The sequence below is a fragment of the Sminthopsis crassicaudata genome, chromosome 2, assembly GCF_048593235.1.
Source record: "Sminthopsis crassicaudata isolate SCR6 chromosome 2, ASM4859323v1, whole genome shotgun sequence".
In the NCBI taxonomy this organism is placed as follows: Eukaryota; Metazoa; Chordata; class Mammalia; order Dasyuromorphia; family Dasyuridae; genus Sminthopsis; species Sminthopsis crassicaudata.
The window spans coordinates 437,328,363-437,343,644 of record NC_133618.1 but is presented as its reverse complement, the minus strand read 5'-3'; the positions used below and the strand labels follow the sequence as shown (position 1 = coordinate 437,343,644).

At 45.7% G+C, this 15,282-nt stretch overlaps 1 protein-coding gene and 1 long non-coding RNA gene across 10 annotated transcripts in view; one reads left to right on the top strand and one right to left on the bottom strand.

Annotated features, from left to right (window-relative positions):
• Positions 1-1,412: 1,412 nt before the first annotated feature.
• LOC141557148 (uncharacterized) lies at positions 1,413-2,572 on the bottom strand. The gene is made up of 2 exons (XR_012486720.1): positions 2,344-2,572; positions 1,413-1,723 (listed from the first exon to the last, which is right to left on the bottom strand). It is a non-coding gene; the product is annotated as an uncharacterized LOC141557148 (long non-coding RNA).
• L3MBTL1 (L3MBTL histone methyl-lysine binding protein 1) overlaps positions 2,519-15,282 on the top strand; it is a 69,063-nt gene continuing 56,299 nt past the window's right edge. For 3 of the 9 annotated variants that reach the window (XM_074292376.1, XM_074292375.1, XM_074292374.1), the window contains exons 1-8: positions 2,639-2,822; positions 5,325-5,421; positions 7,749-7,834; positions 8,441-8,655; positions 9,221-9,362; positions 9,694-9,817; positions 10,318-10,441; positions 11,056-11,137. In XM_074292376.1, the coding sequence (XP_074148477.1) occupies positions 2,639-2,822; positions 5,325-5,421; positions 7,749-7,834; positions 8,441-8,655; positions 9,221-9,362; positions 9,694-9,817; positions 10,318-10,441; positions 11,056-11,137 (1,054 nt within the window). Of the gene's footprint in view, positions 2,589-2,638; positions 2,823-5,324; positions 5,422-7,748; positions 7,902-8,440; positions 8,656-9,220; positions 9,363-9,693; positions 9,818-10,317; positions 10,442-11,055; positions 11,138-15,282 lie in introns of those variants that run through there. The other 6 variants (XR_012486719.1, XM_074292380.1, XM_074292379.1 and 3 more) reach the window with 5 other exon arrangements.

Below are 15,282 nucleotides of genomic sequence, written 5' to 3'. Positions count from 1 at the left end.
AAAGGCTGTATTCCTTAGTGGCAAAGTCCTGACAGGGAAGTAAAGTTTCTAGCAGAGAAATTCCAACAGAGAGCTATAAAGTCTTGTTAGGGAAATAAGTGAGAAAGATAAAGAGAGGGTAACGCTGAAAGAGAATATCATTCCAGCTGGTAGAGTTTGCTGCTATGTCAGGAAGAGAGAGGTTCCTTGGCATGGCATATTAGGTCCTCTGCAAGGACCAAGGCCCAAGTTGGCTCATTTTGTAATAGAAGCCTAGGGGTTGCTCTTGATAGGGGCTAGAATCAGAATAGAAAATCTTGTTGTTGAATGAGTGTCTCTGAACTAATCTTTGAATCAATGGGATTAGAATCTCCTACTTGGCTAAATAGGAGTGGTACTCAACCAAACCCACATAGATAACTGAATGCTTAATTTCATGGGGCAGGTCTTTCCCAGAGGCAAGGTTCAAGGAGAATCTCTCCTTCAAGGAGCTTCTCAAGTGCTTTACCTCATGGCTCACCCATAAGTCAGAGCGAAAGAGAAAGAGAGGCTCCCCTCGTCAATACCAGACTCTGTGCAGACACAAGATTTAGCCCTTCAATAGCTCAAAACTCAAGTGATTCATTAGCTTCAGTCTCCTAAGAAGTGGGAACTAACAGAATTCCGGTTAGCATTCCCAGCTGTGCTGGCCATTAAAAGGTTGTTAACTCTGGAGAGCCACATGGCACAGTGGATACAGCACTGGACTTGGAATTAGGAAGATTCGTCTTCTGAGTTCAAATCTGGCCTCAGACTGCTCCAAGCTGTGTGACCCTGGGCAAGTCTGCCTGTTTCCTCATCTGTAAAACGCGTTCTTTGCCAAGAAAATCCTAAACAAGGTCATAAAGAGTCAGATGTGACTGAAAGGCAACTAAATAACATCCTCTGACTCTAATATCTAGCCTCTTTTTTTTTTTTTTTTTTTTTTTTGTATAATGTACATCAATAGTGAGCTTTTATTTATTACAAAACAACGGCAACTGTGATTTTTAAAAATAGGTTGCTGTTTCTACTGGTTTGCACACTTACCAGTTCTTGGAAAGCTACAGAAGTAGGTGCGAGACACACACCCCAGGAAGATAAGAGGCACTTAGGGAATATCTTTTTCATCACCATGGATGTTCAGGTTAGCAGTGTCATGGTCCCTGTAAGTATCCGATTTATACCCAGAAGTATCCTGCAATGTACCATGGAGAAGAGAACATTGGATCGGGACTAGGAAGCCTCTGTCCCTAGTTCTGACCTTAGGCAAGTGACTTCTCTAGGCTTGTTTCTATCCCAATCCTGCAGGCATCATTCATTCACTATAAATATTTATTGAGAAATTACGCGTAAGCCAGAGTGCTGGATGCTATAAGGCACACAGGGGGGAACGATGACGTTATTTCGTGTGACATTTTATGAATAGAAAACACTTTAATGTATGAACTAATTTGACCTCCCCATCATTTCTGGAGGAAGGCGATGCAAAGACCATCGTCTCATTTGCACGGGGAAAGTGGTGATGGATCAGGGTAGGAGGGTGGACGAGAAAGCCGCAGCCCGGAAGATGAGCGGGAAGGTTAGGAGGAGAAATGCGGGCCAGGCTCACAACTGGTTGCGCCCCAAAGTGGGAACAGCATCTGCTGGGCCTCGGGGCATGTTGAGAGCCACTGAGACGAGTACAGAGGCCCAACAAGGCGTTTTGAATGTCCTGCGGCAAGGTCTGAAAATGACAAAATTTCCCAGTTAACTCTACCCATGGCCACCTTCTTGCAGGGGGAAAAAAAAAAAAAAAAGGTCTGGTCTGTCATCCACATGAGAACCCTCCAGATGCTTGTCCTGAGAGACCGGGCTCGCCCTCGGCGCACCCGGCCCCCGCAGGGCACCACTTTGCGAAGCCTCCCCCCGGCGGGGCGTGGAGCTGCAGCCCCGAGAGCAGAGCGCTCCGTGCTGGTTTTTGGGGCTGGGCGACTGAGAAAGGTCCTGGTCTGCGACCTCCAGCGGGAGGGTGCCAGAGCCCCGGGCTCTTTCCTGGGGCTGAAGGATCCGCTGTCTAGCTAAAACAGGGGAGGCGTCCGCGTTTCCGCCCCGTCCCGGGGCGGTGAGATGAGACCCGAGTGGGGCGGCCCAAGCTCTGCTCAGCTCTGCGGGCCCGGTGCGCCCGATCCCTCGTTCAGACAGCCCCACCTGGGCGCCTCGGGCTCCCGGCGGCCGGGCCGTGACGCAGCCTCGGAGCGGCCTTTCTCGGGCACTCCGGGGGTCGTTCCCGCCCCACCCCATCCCGGTCCGAACCGAAATGCGATCTCTGGGGGCTGGCCCCCCAGCCCCTGGATCGAAGCCCACCTTCGCGAGGGCCCCTTCATCCCAATGGAAGGTTCCCGAGCTGCAGGCAGCCCAGGCTGGGGGCGGGGGTTCCGCGCTGCGGCCCCCGCCCCAGCTCGGTGTATATTAAATATGCTTCGCTTGTCAGTTTCTCTCCCGTACGTTTCTGCAGAGGAGGCGGGTCCGCCCCCCGTGCGCGCAGGCGCGCGCCCAGCCTGGGAAGCCGCAGGCTCAGCGTTCAGTGACCACAGGCTGGTTTATTGTAGGTAAGGAATCAGATAAGAAAGTCATTTATAAACCTCTTTAAATCATCAAAATGCGGCTCGCGGAGGGGCTTCTCGGGCGCCCGGGCCTCGCTCCCTTCCGCGAGCGGGGCAGGGCTTTGGAGCAGCCCCTGCCCCGGCCTCGGCCAAGTGGACGCCGTTCGTGGGCACGTCTTCTGCTAGGGTGGGGGGTCGGTGGGGGAGAAACGAAGATGTTCGAGAAAATCCCGGGCGGAGGTGGGTTTGGCCGCCTCGCAGGGCGGGAAGCAAAACGGGGGTGGGGGGCTGGGCTCGTTTTCGGGGCGTATTCTGGCTAAACTGGGAGAGTTTGGGCGTGTTGTGTTGTGGTTTTTATTTAATGCAACCAATTAAGAGTTTTCATTAATGCTGAGGAGGAGGGGGCCGGAGAGGGCAGAATTTTCCTTCTCTGGAAAATGGGTCATTTCCCAAACTTACTTTTTATTTTCCCTTTCCTTGATTTTATTTTATTTTTTTCTGAGAGAGAAAATGAAATCTGTGTCGGGGGGACAGGAATAAAAAGAATTCCGCCATTTTGATGTTTTAAAAAAAGTAAAGTGGTTTCGGGATGACAACGGCTGCCGAAGCAGGGCTGCAAAGGCGGGGCGGGGGCGGCGGCTCCGGGTGGGCTCGGGCTGGAGCCTGGAGCGGCGCCGGCTCGGGCTGGGAGCTGTCCCTGCGGAGCGCGCCGGGCGGAGCGGCTGGCGGGGCTGACTGAGGCCCCGAGCCTGCCGGAGGGCAAGTTTGCGGAGAGCTCCCCTTCTGGGGGGGGAGGGGGAGAGGGGACCTGATGCTGCAGGGGAGAGGGACGGAAGTGGGGAGGAGGCCGGGGGAGGGGACCTGCGGCGCACTGACCTGGCGGCGGAGACGCTGGGCCTCCACAGCCAGGTTGGAGGGGCCGCCACCCCTGGCCCCTCAGAAAAAAGCATCCTTCCTTTTCTCAGCGTGTGGCCTGGGCTTTGTCCCAGGGTAAAGCAGCCCTCGGGTAAAGGGACGGGATTTTCCCAACCAAATTCTGGCACGGAGATCAAAGTAAACTTTCTTTTCTTCCAATCCGGATTGTCCCAGGTACCTGGGGGTCCCCCGTGTGTGGGGGACACTGCTGCTGCATTGTGGGTGCCACAGCCCCGGGGGAGACTACGCAAGTCACTCAGCGTTTGTTAAACAGACTCTGGAGGAAATAGAAAGTTTAGAGAAAACGGGGACACAACTATGCCTTTGGAACTCATCTGTGATCATTGAATTCAATAAATTGATTATTGAATAATTAACAATATTCATATAGTTCCTTAAGGCTTATAAACCCATTATATATTTCACAATCAGTACCATTTTACAGATGAAGAAACCGAGGCCCCCAAAAGTTGTTACTTTGTAAACCATAGTCATATGTGATAAATACACAAACATGTTAGTTGCGGTGGAAAAAAAAAAAAAAACAAACCCACCACTCCACTGAATTTGCATTTAAGACAATCTGGATTTCCGTCCTACATGCCATTTGCTCTGTGACCTTGATTATGTCACCTAACCTCCAAGCCTTAATTTCTACCAATATAAAATGGTTAATTAGAGTTGAGGTCCTCCAAGGTTTCTTACAGCTCTTAATCTATGATACTATTAGAAAGCAAAACAGCAGCAAATAATATATGCGAAAAGCATTTTAAGCAAAATGTTTCCATGTACCGGGACAGAACTGAATCAGTGAAGCCGGGAAGGTTTCCTGGAGGAAGTGGCATTTGAATTGAGATTTAAAGGAATTTCCAGCGTGGGAGCAGTTTGGGAGCGGCCGTTATAGATTTAGAGACCTGGGAGCAAAGAAATGGGAAAGAAAAGGGGACAGCCTATCTCATCTCTTGGGATAACTTGTTCTGTATGTTGACCCCCAGCTGTGGATGGTCAGACTTCCTTTGCTTTGTCCTAAATTTACCCCTTGAAGAATATGAGATCTCATACCTTTCATGACACTATAGTCTTGGATGTTCCTCAAAGGCTGCCCGTCCCCAGATGAAACAGGGCCATTTCTGTCATCTTGGATGAAAAGACCTGGCCCTTGGATGATGCTCTTGGACGTTCTATGAACATTCCCAGCTCTTTTATTTAAGGGACATGGCTCAGTGCAGATGACTTTTGTTCTTTCTGACCCAGTTTATTAGGACTCTCCCCTTCCAACTTCCTCCCCATTATCATATATACATTGTACTGATTTGTCTATACATTTTGGTTCACTCCAGTAGAGGATAAACTCCTTGGAGTTTCTTTCTTTATTTCCTGGGAATGTAGCACAGTAATAGGCACTTAATAAATGCTTGTGGAGTTGCTGTCACATCAGAATAGCATAAATTTAGACCTGGAAGACTTCGTGTGGTCTAACATTATTTTATGAGTGAGGATACAGACTCAGGAAAGGAAAGTGATTTCCCAAGTCCTACACAGAGCTGGTGGCTTAATGAGATTTGAACTCAAGTCCTCTCACTCTAAATCTGGTCCCTCTTTCCACTATTCCACTTTTCCTCTTGGCAGTCTATTTATAGTGCCTTTATCTAAACTGCTTGTTTGGGGAAGCAAATTACTTTTCAAGGTTCCCGAATACTGTTTATTCTTAAATGCCTTTCTAGAATGTTAACAGTACTTAGCTGCTTTAAAAAAAAAAATCCATTCACTTAAAAAAATGAAGTTTTCTCCTAGAGGGTAATTGTTCTCCTGTTCTCTCCTACACAGTGTCCCTGCTGATTTGTGGCTGTTTGAGTCTGATAAGGCTCATCTCCAGGGATGCTGCTGCCGCTGCGACTACTTCTCCTAGAATCCTAAAGACCAGGTTAGAGTGGAATCAAGAACATTCAAAAGCCAGGTGCAGGCTTTCATTACTGGGGCCTTTGTGCCCCCAAGAGCTGAGCTGGGGCTACTTAGGAATCAGACTCTTTCAATTTATAAAGTGTGTTACACATAGTTCAGTATTCATCATGATTCTGGAAAAGAGGTGGTGTTATTATTATCATCCCCATTTTACAGATGAGTAAACTGAATCTGGAAGAAGTTTAGTGAATTGCCTAGGATTCCACAGAGAATAAGTGACTGAGAGATAGCTTTTGAATTCAGGCCTTCCTGTCTTCTGAATCCATTATCCACTATCCTGAGAGCATTCTCCCTATGCCTTCTATCTGCCTTTCCTTTCTTGGGAAAGAAGATTCAGTCCCTATGTAGTTCTCTTGGTTTCAGGTTAATCGGAGTTGTTGGGGTTTAGAGGATTATTTATTTTATTTTATTTTTTTGCTGAGGCAATTGTGCTTAAGGGACTTGCCCAGGCTCACACAAGGAGGGTTATTTTTTAATAATAGCTTTTTATTTTTCAAATTACACGCAAAGATAGTTTTCAACATTCACCCTTGAAAAACCCTGTATTCCAGATTTTCTTCCTCTCCTCCTCCTCCCCCCTCTCCTAGATAGCATGCAATCCAATATATGGATAAATATATTTTATTCATATGTTAAATATGTACAAATTTTCTAAGTATTTCCACATTTATCATGTTGCAAAAGAAAAATCAGATCAAAAAGAAGAAAAACTGAGAAAGAAAAAAGCAAGCAAGTAAACAACAACAAAAAAAGATGAAAATACTTTGTTGTGATCCACATTTTCCTATGGTCCTCTGTCTGACTGCAGATGATTCTCTCTATCACATTGGAATTGGCCTGAAACATAGAGGGTTATTTTTTTAATCACATATGTCAAAGGTTGGCTTCCTTGGCCTCCAGTTCCTGATACTCCTGCATAGTGAACTTAACTTTTCCTGGCCCAAGCCAAGTAAAGGCAACTCTAGTATTTTGTTACAATTGGGGACTGGTCCCTCTCTTCCTTGCTTGTTAACATATAATCACCTCTGCAAGTAGTGGAGAAGGGAAACATGTCAAAGGAAGATCTCAGAGTTCAAAGGTCCTGCTTCACCTATAGTCCTGAGCAGGTTGGTTCATACATGTTAAACCTGTGATTTCTTTGATATAAGGAACTCCCAGATGAGGAGATTCCTTCTACCAAAGCAGGTCAGCACCTTCTCTGCAGCTTACACAGTCTTCAGAAATTGCCTGAGTACTAAGAGAGTAAGTGACTCCACCAGGGCCACACAACCCCAAGGCTAGGACCCTCTTGGTTTTCAGGTTCTACATCCACTTTACCATACTGAAATCTTAACCTAGAGGAGACCTCAGAGTCATCTTGCCTCTTTTTTACAAAGTCTCTGATACTCACTCAGATCCTTCTTGAAGACTGTGATGGAGAGCCATAGTTCTGTAAAGTTAGAGTTGGAGAAAACCTCCACATTTGCCAAGGTCACAGGTGACATTAGGCAGCCCAATTCCAGCACTGGACAGCTTTAATTGTTTTAAATATATATATATATATATATGATTCCTTCATGCAGTCCTAAATATGCTACCCCATCCTAACCATTCTCCTTTAGATTTGCTCCAACTCTTCACTGACCCTCCTAAAAAATTAGGAGCAGGGCACCATGCTCCTAATCCCCTGGTCTTTAAGTACATTTAGTTATATCAGAAAGTCTTCCTTGGAGTGTCTTTGTTCTGTTGAATTGAACACTGAATATTAAAGAATATCCAGTGCTTTTTTTTCCTAATATGGAAGAAAGAGCACTGATTGAAGTCAAAGGAGATAAAATCCTATCTTTCTTTTACTTGTGTGACTTGGGGGCAAATCATTCAGTCTCCCTGGGGCTCAGGTTTCATCTGTGAAGTGAGGGAGTTGGATAAAATGATCTCCAGGGCCCTTTCCAGCAATATTTCAATGATCCTGTAAGATGGGTATGGATTCCTTCCCTCTCCCTATTTCCCAAGACCTGACATCTTTAAACCACTTTGAAGGCACCTATGAACCTTTGCTTCCTCACCTGATTTCTGGGCTGGTTAGAATTAGGAGCTAGAGAGCACATAGGCCAGAGGGCTTTCTTGGGGCAGGACATCACCAGAATGAAGAAGTTTTTCTTGAACCTCAACATGCTGTGATAAATATAAGAGCCAAGAGGGATGAGTCAGGCTCATTTTGGGAGAAACTCATTTCCTGAAGCTGAACCTCTCCTGGGGTCTGCTTTCCATTGATTTGATTGTCCTTTTCTGTTGGGGGTTTGTGTGCAGGTGGCTCTGGGACCTTTCGGTGGTCCGTGGATGGGAGAGTGGAGATGGAGATGTTGAGGACCTTGAAGGGCACTGCTGCTGGGGAGGTCAGCGTCCACCTGGTTGCCAACGACAGCACTGGCCACCTGCCAGCCACCACCTTCATCATCCCAGGTGCCCCTGGGCCCCAAGTCCTCAGCCAGCCAAGGGCCCCATCACTGCCTTTCCTCTATCTTCCAACAATTCACAGCAGGGTGGGAGCTTAGGAAGAACCTTCCTGTAGTCAGCCAAGAAGCCACCAATGCCCATTCCAGCTGTGTTGTCTTGCATTCCTGAAAATGACCAGGAATATACCCAATGCTGCTAGAAATCCCCCCTCCCCTCTGCTTCTGAGCCCCCCATCTCTACCGGAGGAGTCAGGGAGCTGAGGACCAGACCTGGGATGACCTGAACTCTCCCTTTTTGGCCTCCCTGAGTCCCAGCAGCATCCAAGCTAGAAATCTCCAGCCTGGGTCTGGAGAACCCTTTCTTCCTAGACTTTGTCCAGTGGGCAAGAGGTGATTGGGATAAATGGTATTTCTACCGGTATGATAGTTCCTTCCAGCTCCCAACACGAGGAAATATGTTGGTTTATGGAGGAACTTAGGACAGCAGTCTGTGGAATGACGAGGCTCTTTGGAGCTTGTTCACTCTCTCTTATGTTCTTCTCTTAGCCAACACCACAACCATTAGCCTCCCCACCAATACTTTAGAAATCCCACGGTTCCCCAGGGAGTCTGCGAGAGCAGGAGGACCAGAGCGGGTCCCAGGAAGCGAGCCGGTCACAGCTACAGTTCTCCCCCAGCTCAGTTCGGGGCAGGCTGGCAACACCGTCAGAGTGCTTGAGTGGAAGGATGGGGCGGCCTCTTTGCCTGGGAGCAACCTACGGGTCAGTCAGTATGAGGAAAGTATCCTCAGCCACCTTGGGGGGGAGGGACTGGAGGCCTTTCTGAGGGAGATGCAATGTAGAGAAAACTGGCTTGGGAATTGGAGGAGTTGGATTCAAATCTACTCTACTGGCACAGCACCTGTATAACTGTGGGAAGATCATCCAAGCTCCTGGTTCTCAATTCCTCATCTATAGAAAGAGGGGCTGGATTAGAGGGCTTCCAAGGTCCTTCCCCCTATGATCCAAAGTTAAAAGAAGATAAGGGGATTGCTAGAACATCTTTCCTTGTCCCCTAAAAGGCCCAGAGGAAGGGCAGAAGAATGTACAGGACGTTCTCTAACCTGCCAGCCACTTCCCACCATCCACTCAGTTTCTGAACTCTAGACTTGGACAGAGGTTCTTATTGTGCTTCTCCTGGGGGTCCCCTCCGAGTTTTCTCCCCATCTCCCCAGGACCTTTCCTTGCATGAAGGTGGGAGAAGGGGGACTGTTACCCCATTAGGGCTGGAACAAGGAGGCTGGAGAAGGCCCATCAGAGCCTGCTGACGCTCCCTTCTCTCCCCCAGCTGCGGATCAGTGACTATGGAACGCTGAAGGTGGTGGGCCCAGACAAATTAAGCTCCCCAGAGCTGCTCCGGGAAGACTTGGACCCTGACAGAGTCTCTCAGGGCCCAGTTGTTGGTGTTGATGCTGCTTCCCAGATACAGGGTAGGGCATTCCCCTGCTGAGTGCTGGGCCTCGGGGCCAGAGATGAGGGTGGAGGCTCTGTCTGTTCCTAAGTGGGGGGCTCCTTCCCACTTGCACACTTTACCTGGTACTCAATTCAGATTTTTCCTGGGATCCACTGGGGTTGGGACTCCCCTGAACCTCAATCAGAGGGGGCAGTTGGGTCATTGAACTGAAGAGCTCTCCAAGTTTATCCTAGAGAAGGGAGGAAGGCAGAAGCACCTGTAGCGATGGGCTGAGAGTCCCAAGGACCCAGAATGGAATGGGGAGTTATGGGATCCTAACCACTTCACATCCTTTGGTTCTGATGTAGAATGCCCTCAGGGGCGCCAAGATGAGGAAACTTTGGGCCACTGCCACATGTGTGGGCGCCAGAATATATCAGGGCAAATCAGGGGTTTCTGCAGCGAGCAGTGCCATCGACAGTTCAAAGAACGGTAAGAGGAATGGGGGTCTGGGGGCAAGGTAAAGGGCCCTCCTATCTCAGGCTGGGGAATCCAAGGGATCCCTTGGCCTGTAGTCCCTCTTGAGTGGGAGCCTTTCCCAAGGCCTCAGAGAGCCTTTCAGACATCCAGGTCTCCAGTCAGGGACTGCCCCCAGCTCAGTGCTTAGGGAACCAGGGCCCTCTCTGACCAGTACTTCCTTACATGTGTGATCTTGTCCATTAGAACATAAACTTCTTAAAGGCAGGGAGAGTCTACAAAGTATCTGTATCCCGGCGCTTAGCACATAGTAAGTTCTTAGTGAATGTTTTTCCATTCATTTATTCATGTTGACATCCAGTTCATTGGATTCTGAAAGTGACTGGTTGAGGTGGGCAGGAAGGCAGCTCCAGGTGTCTGTGTTTGGAACGGAGGGGAACTTGGGGTGGGCCCTGTGGAGAGAGAGAAGCCTCTCATTTCCCTCAGGTCTCCGTGTTTCTTCTTTCTTCCTTCAGATCTGTGATTGTGGAGAACTCGGTGGGCAGTAACAACACTTCCGAGCTGCTGAAGCCTGTGAAGAAGAGGAAAAGGAAGGAGTACCAGAGCCCCTCCGAGGAGGAATCCGAGCCTGAACCTCTGGTAGGGAGAAAAGTCTGGAAGTAGGAAGCAGAGTTAGGAGGCCCACCACCCACATATGCCTTCAGCTGTTTATTACGATGCTTATTAGCATCCTTGCTGTGGGTGGGGCCGTGGGCTTGGGGGGGGGGGGGGAGAAATTGGACTAGACCCATTCCTGTTGTCAAAAAGATGCGAATGGATATCCTCTGAGTCCTTGGGCTCACCTAAGTAACAAACAGCAGCAAAGTCTGTTGGAAGAGCACATTAAGGGCCAGGGGAATAGTGGCTCTCGAGTGACAAAGCTCCATCCTGAAGGGGAGAGAAGAGAATGTCATTGGAGATGCCCTCGTTTGAGGTTCTAAGAGCCAGAGGCCAGGTGAGGGTGGGGTATGGGAACAGCCATGGGGAACAGGGGAGGAATAAAGAGAAAAAGCTCCCACCGTAATACCTGGCAGCCTGGCCTAAGCCTGGCACACTGCATGTGTTTAAGGCCTAAGTTTCCTATCTGTGGGTGCCCACTGGTCCAAAGCTCTTTGGTGGTGTGTGTATGAAAGATCATCCCAGGGGCTCTGACAAATTTCACTTGGGTCAGAGACAACTTTCCTAGAAACTGGGAAGAGGCTTATTTCCCATAGGAGAAACAAGAGGAACGCAAGAGCCTGGGGCCCGAGCCCACTGCTGACACCCCCGAAAGTGAGGAATGGAGCAGCCAGCCTGGTATGGTACCTGTTTTATGCAGGAATGGTGGCAAGTGTGTCTGGACTGTCAGTCTATTGATGAGAATATTTATCATGAATATCTATGGCTAGATTTATCTGTTGTGAAACTATAATGAAACAGTGCTGCAGAGCCAGGTAGCACAATGAATAGAGTATTTGACCTGGAGCCAGCAAGTTATGGGACCCCAGGCAAGTTCCTTAACTTATCTTTCTCACTTTCCTCAAATAGGGAGATCAAGTGAGATATTTATAAAGTTTCTAGCACAATGCCTGGCATACAGTAGGTGCTTAATAAATATTTGTTCCCTTTCCCTTCCATTCTCATATCATCACCTTATTGTGGATTAGAGAAAGAGATGGAATTATTTTTTATAAAACTGTGCTTGGTTCTGGGTCTTTCCCACATCCCACCCCTCACCCCTAGCTTATTTAAAAAACTTGTTTCTCTCACCTATTCTTTGGCAATGTAGCTTCTATAGGGATGGTTTTAATCAGTCAGTCAATAAGCATTTTTTTAAGTGCTTACTTTATGCCAGGCACTGTGCTAAATGCTGGGATACAAAGAAAGGCAAAACAGTCCCTATCCTTAATCAGCTCACAATCTAATGAGGGAGACAACTTGTAAATAAGTACATGAAATTTGCAGAATGAATGAAAGTAATTTGAAGTGGGGAAGAAAGAACACAATTTAAATTTTTTTAGGAATAGAACTAATCTTCTCACATGAAAAACTAATTTTTTCATAGAAAGTCAAACAGTTGAAGAACACTCCAAGATTTATCTATTTCAGGCTGTTCTACTGGCTTACTTCAGATTTAAAACCTGCCTTCCATTGTCCTCATCTGCTAAAATTATTAAATGGCACTTTCCATGTCCTGCCTGTCATTGATTTTCATCAGTTTGACATGGTGGCGCTTGAGCATAAACATCTGTGACTGAGTGCATTGTGAAGTTGTACTGGGCTGGATATGTGTTTATAGCTTAGATGAATAGATACATTTGTTCACCTTCAGAATTATGAAGTCCTAGGTAAAAAAAAAATTAAAAAAAATAGAATGCCTTAGGATGTAATGGTGGTATTTTCATCATAGCTGCCAAGTTGATGGTAAGGGCTTCAAGGGAGGGTCAGTTTGGGAAGTGAAAAGGCTGGTTAAGAAATGATATCTGAGGATAAAAATCTAGATTTTGACCATTAGGAATGATGGGCCTTTGGTCAATATTTCCAATGAAACCAAAATATTTGCCTGGAATTTGTGAATCTAAGCATGAGAACTTTAAACTGAAAATGGAAAAAAGAAAGAGAAAATTAAATATATATATATATATATGTGTGTGTGTGTGTGTGTGTGTGTATACATACATATTGTATGTATACGCACACACAAATATAGAATATATACATATATATTTACATATTATCTGCCAAGCTATATTGTAGCCAGTACAGCATAGTGTCATGTTATCAAAGAATGAAGTTAATACTAAAACATCTGTCTGGTCTTTGATATCTGTGGGAAAATTATAGACGATAAATATGGCAAACTGGAAAAATTCATACAAGGAGGCAAATTGAATCTTTTAGATATCATTGAAACTTGGTTAGATGGTTTTTGTGACTGCAATCTATCCTGTAAGAATATACCTTTTTCAAATGGAACAGAAAATATAAGAGAAAAGTAAAGTATTATTATTATCAATTATCAGCAGTGCCATAGAAATAGAGCCAGCTTCCTGGTCCTCCAAAGCCCTCAGAAGGAGCCATTTTTGTTTTGAAAATTATATATATACAAATATAGCATTTATGTATGTGTGTGTATATACATATATATATATATATATATATATATATATATATATATATATATACACATATTATCTGCCAAGCTATATTGTAGCCAGTACAACATATGTCATGTTATCTAAGAAAGAAGTTAGCACTAAAACATCTGTCTGGTCTTTGATATCAGTGGGAAAACTATAGATGATAAATATGGTGAACTAGAAAAATTCATACAAGGAGGCAAATTGAATCTTTTAGGTATCATTGGAACTTGGTTGGTCACTTTTGTGACTGGAATATAGCCTGTAAGGGTATATCTGATTCAAATGGAAGAGAAAATATAAATTTAGCATATTATTAACAGTGCCATAGAAATAAAGAGCCAATTTCCTAATCCTCCAAAGCCCTCAGAAGGAGCCATTTTTGTTCAGACTGCCTTTAACTATTGACACTTGCCTCTGTGGACTCCCTCTCCCAGGTTCTTAACATATTGAGAAATGAATCTCTCAGCTCTTGCTTTTTTACACTGGTCACTTCCCCTGCTTTTATCCACGAAGATTCATTAATTTAATAAGCAGTTTTAATTGAATAGAAAAAAACAATAAAAACAGAAATGTTAATCACTTAAAATCTAGACAGCATATACATTGCATTTGAGTTCACATCTGACCTCAGACATTAAACTGTCTGTGTGACGCTGAGTAAGTCACCTAACTCTCATGTCTCAGCTCCTTATCTGGAAAATGACTTGGAAAAGGAAATGGTAAACCATTTCAGTTGCCAAGAAAACTCCAACATAGGGTCACGGAAAGTCAAACACAGCTATCCTGAGTGAATAATATCAACAAAAACATTCTTTTCGATCCCATGTCCAGCTCCCTCTGGCAGAAAATTCAGTTTAGCAGCTTGTTCTTCCCCAGCCCAAGTCTTCATCTCATAAGTACAGAAAGAGTATCTGCCCATAATTGTCTCAGCTTCCAGATGCACACATGGTGTGGGGAGACATGTACAATTCCTTTTGTGAGTCCTAATTCACCATAAGTGTAGAAGCTTGAGATCTAGAGAACCCCTTTTCCTTTCTTCTAGGCCATTTGCCTCTGTAATATTCAGCCAAGCATAAGGCTATTTAAGCCTTTACCCAATGCCAAGGAATACCTATGTTAGCAAGCAGAACCTTGCTTATTCTGTCTGTCTTGGTCTCTACTCAAAGAGCCATTGACCTAGAACTGGAAAGAAAGGGCCCTAAAAGTCACCCTGTCAACTCTCCCCTCTCCTCATTTTATAGATGAGGAACCTGGAGTTCAGGTAGTTTGCCCCGTCATACAGTTAGGAAACAGCAGAACCAGATTTGAACTTGGGTCCTGTGATTTCACCATTTGTGTGTGTGTGTATGTGTGTGTGTGTGTGTGTGTGTGTGTGTGTGTGTGTGTGTGTGTGTGTGTGGCAGTTGAGGTAAGTGACTTGCCTAGGATCACGCAGGTAGGGTTATAATCGGAGGTTGGATTTGAACTCAGCCCGGTGCATCCAGCTGCCGTACTTTCTTTCACTCTTAAAGTCTGCTGCTTTAACTATCCTTGAAGCCTGCCTTCATTAGGAAGTGCTGACGTTTAAAGGCATCCAAAGCTACCAGGACCAGTAGACTCTGTCTCTCAATTTGGAGGTGGGAGGTGGGGTCCAGTGTAGTAACCCATGTCTTTCTTCTCTCCCCTTTCAAAAGTTCATGCGTGATTCTGCAATCACTATCTCCATCATTCATCCGCCTTGTTTATAGATAGAAGGCACGTTAAGCAAATGAAACCATGTCAGGATGTCAGTCAGTCAATAAGAACTTTTTAAGCAGCTACTGTGTACCAGACCCCGTGCTAAGTTCTGGGGATACAAAGAAAGGCAAAAGATGTCCCTGAACTCAGGGAGCTTACAGCTAATGGGCAGTGGCCTGACAAAGGGCTAAACTGCCTTCTGCTGTATTCTTTTGCCTGTTTCCAGTGGGGAAAAAAAACAGTTGTAGTTTCCACAGGTTCCAAGAGGTACATTTGAGACACCTGTAATCATACGTTATAACCATATTTCAATTACCTACATTATAAACACCTATCAATTTGCTATGAAATAGAAATGAGTAATTATCACAAATACACTGTATATTCATGCCGGTCCCTCACCTTTAACCCATCAGTAGATGCAGCAAGCATGAGTACATATTAAAAAGATTTATGATAATTCCATATTTAGTAGATGAAAAACAAAAGTAATAAAATATATAACACAAAGTATCCCATCACAGGTTTGTGTGCAATTAATATATGTCACAGAGGTCAGATGCAGAGGTAATAAAGGTCCATGTAACAAGAGTCTTCCAGCAC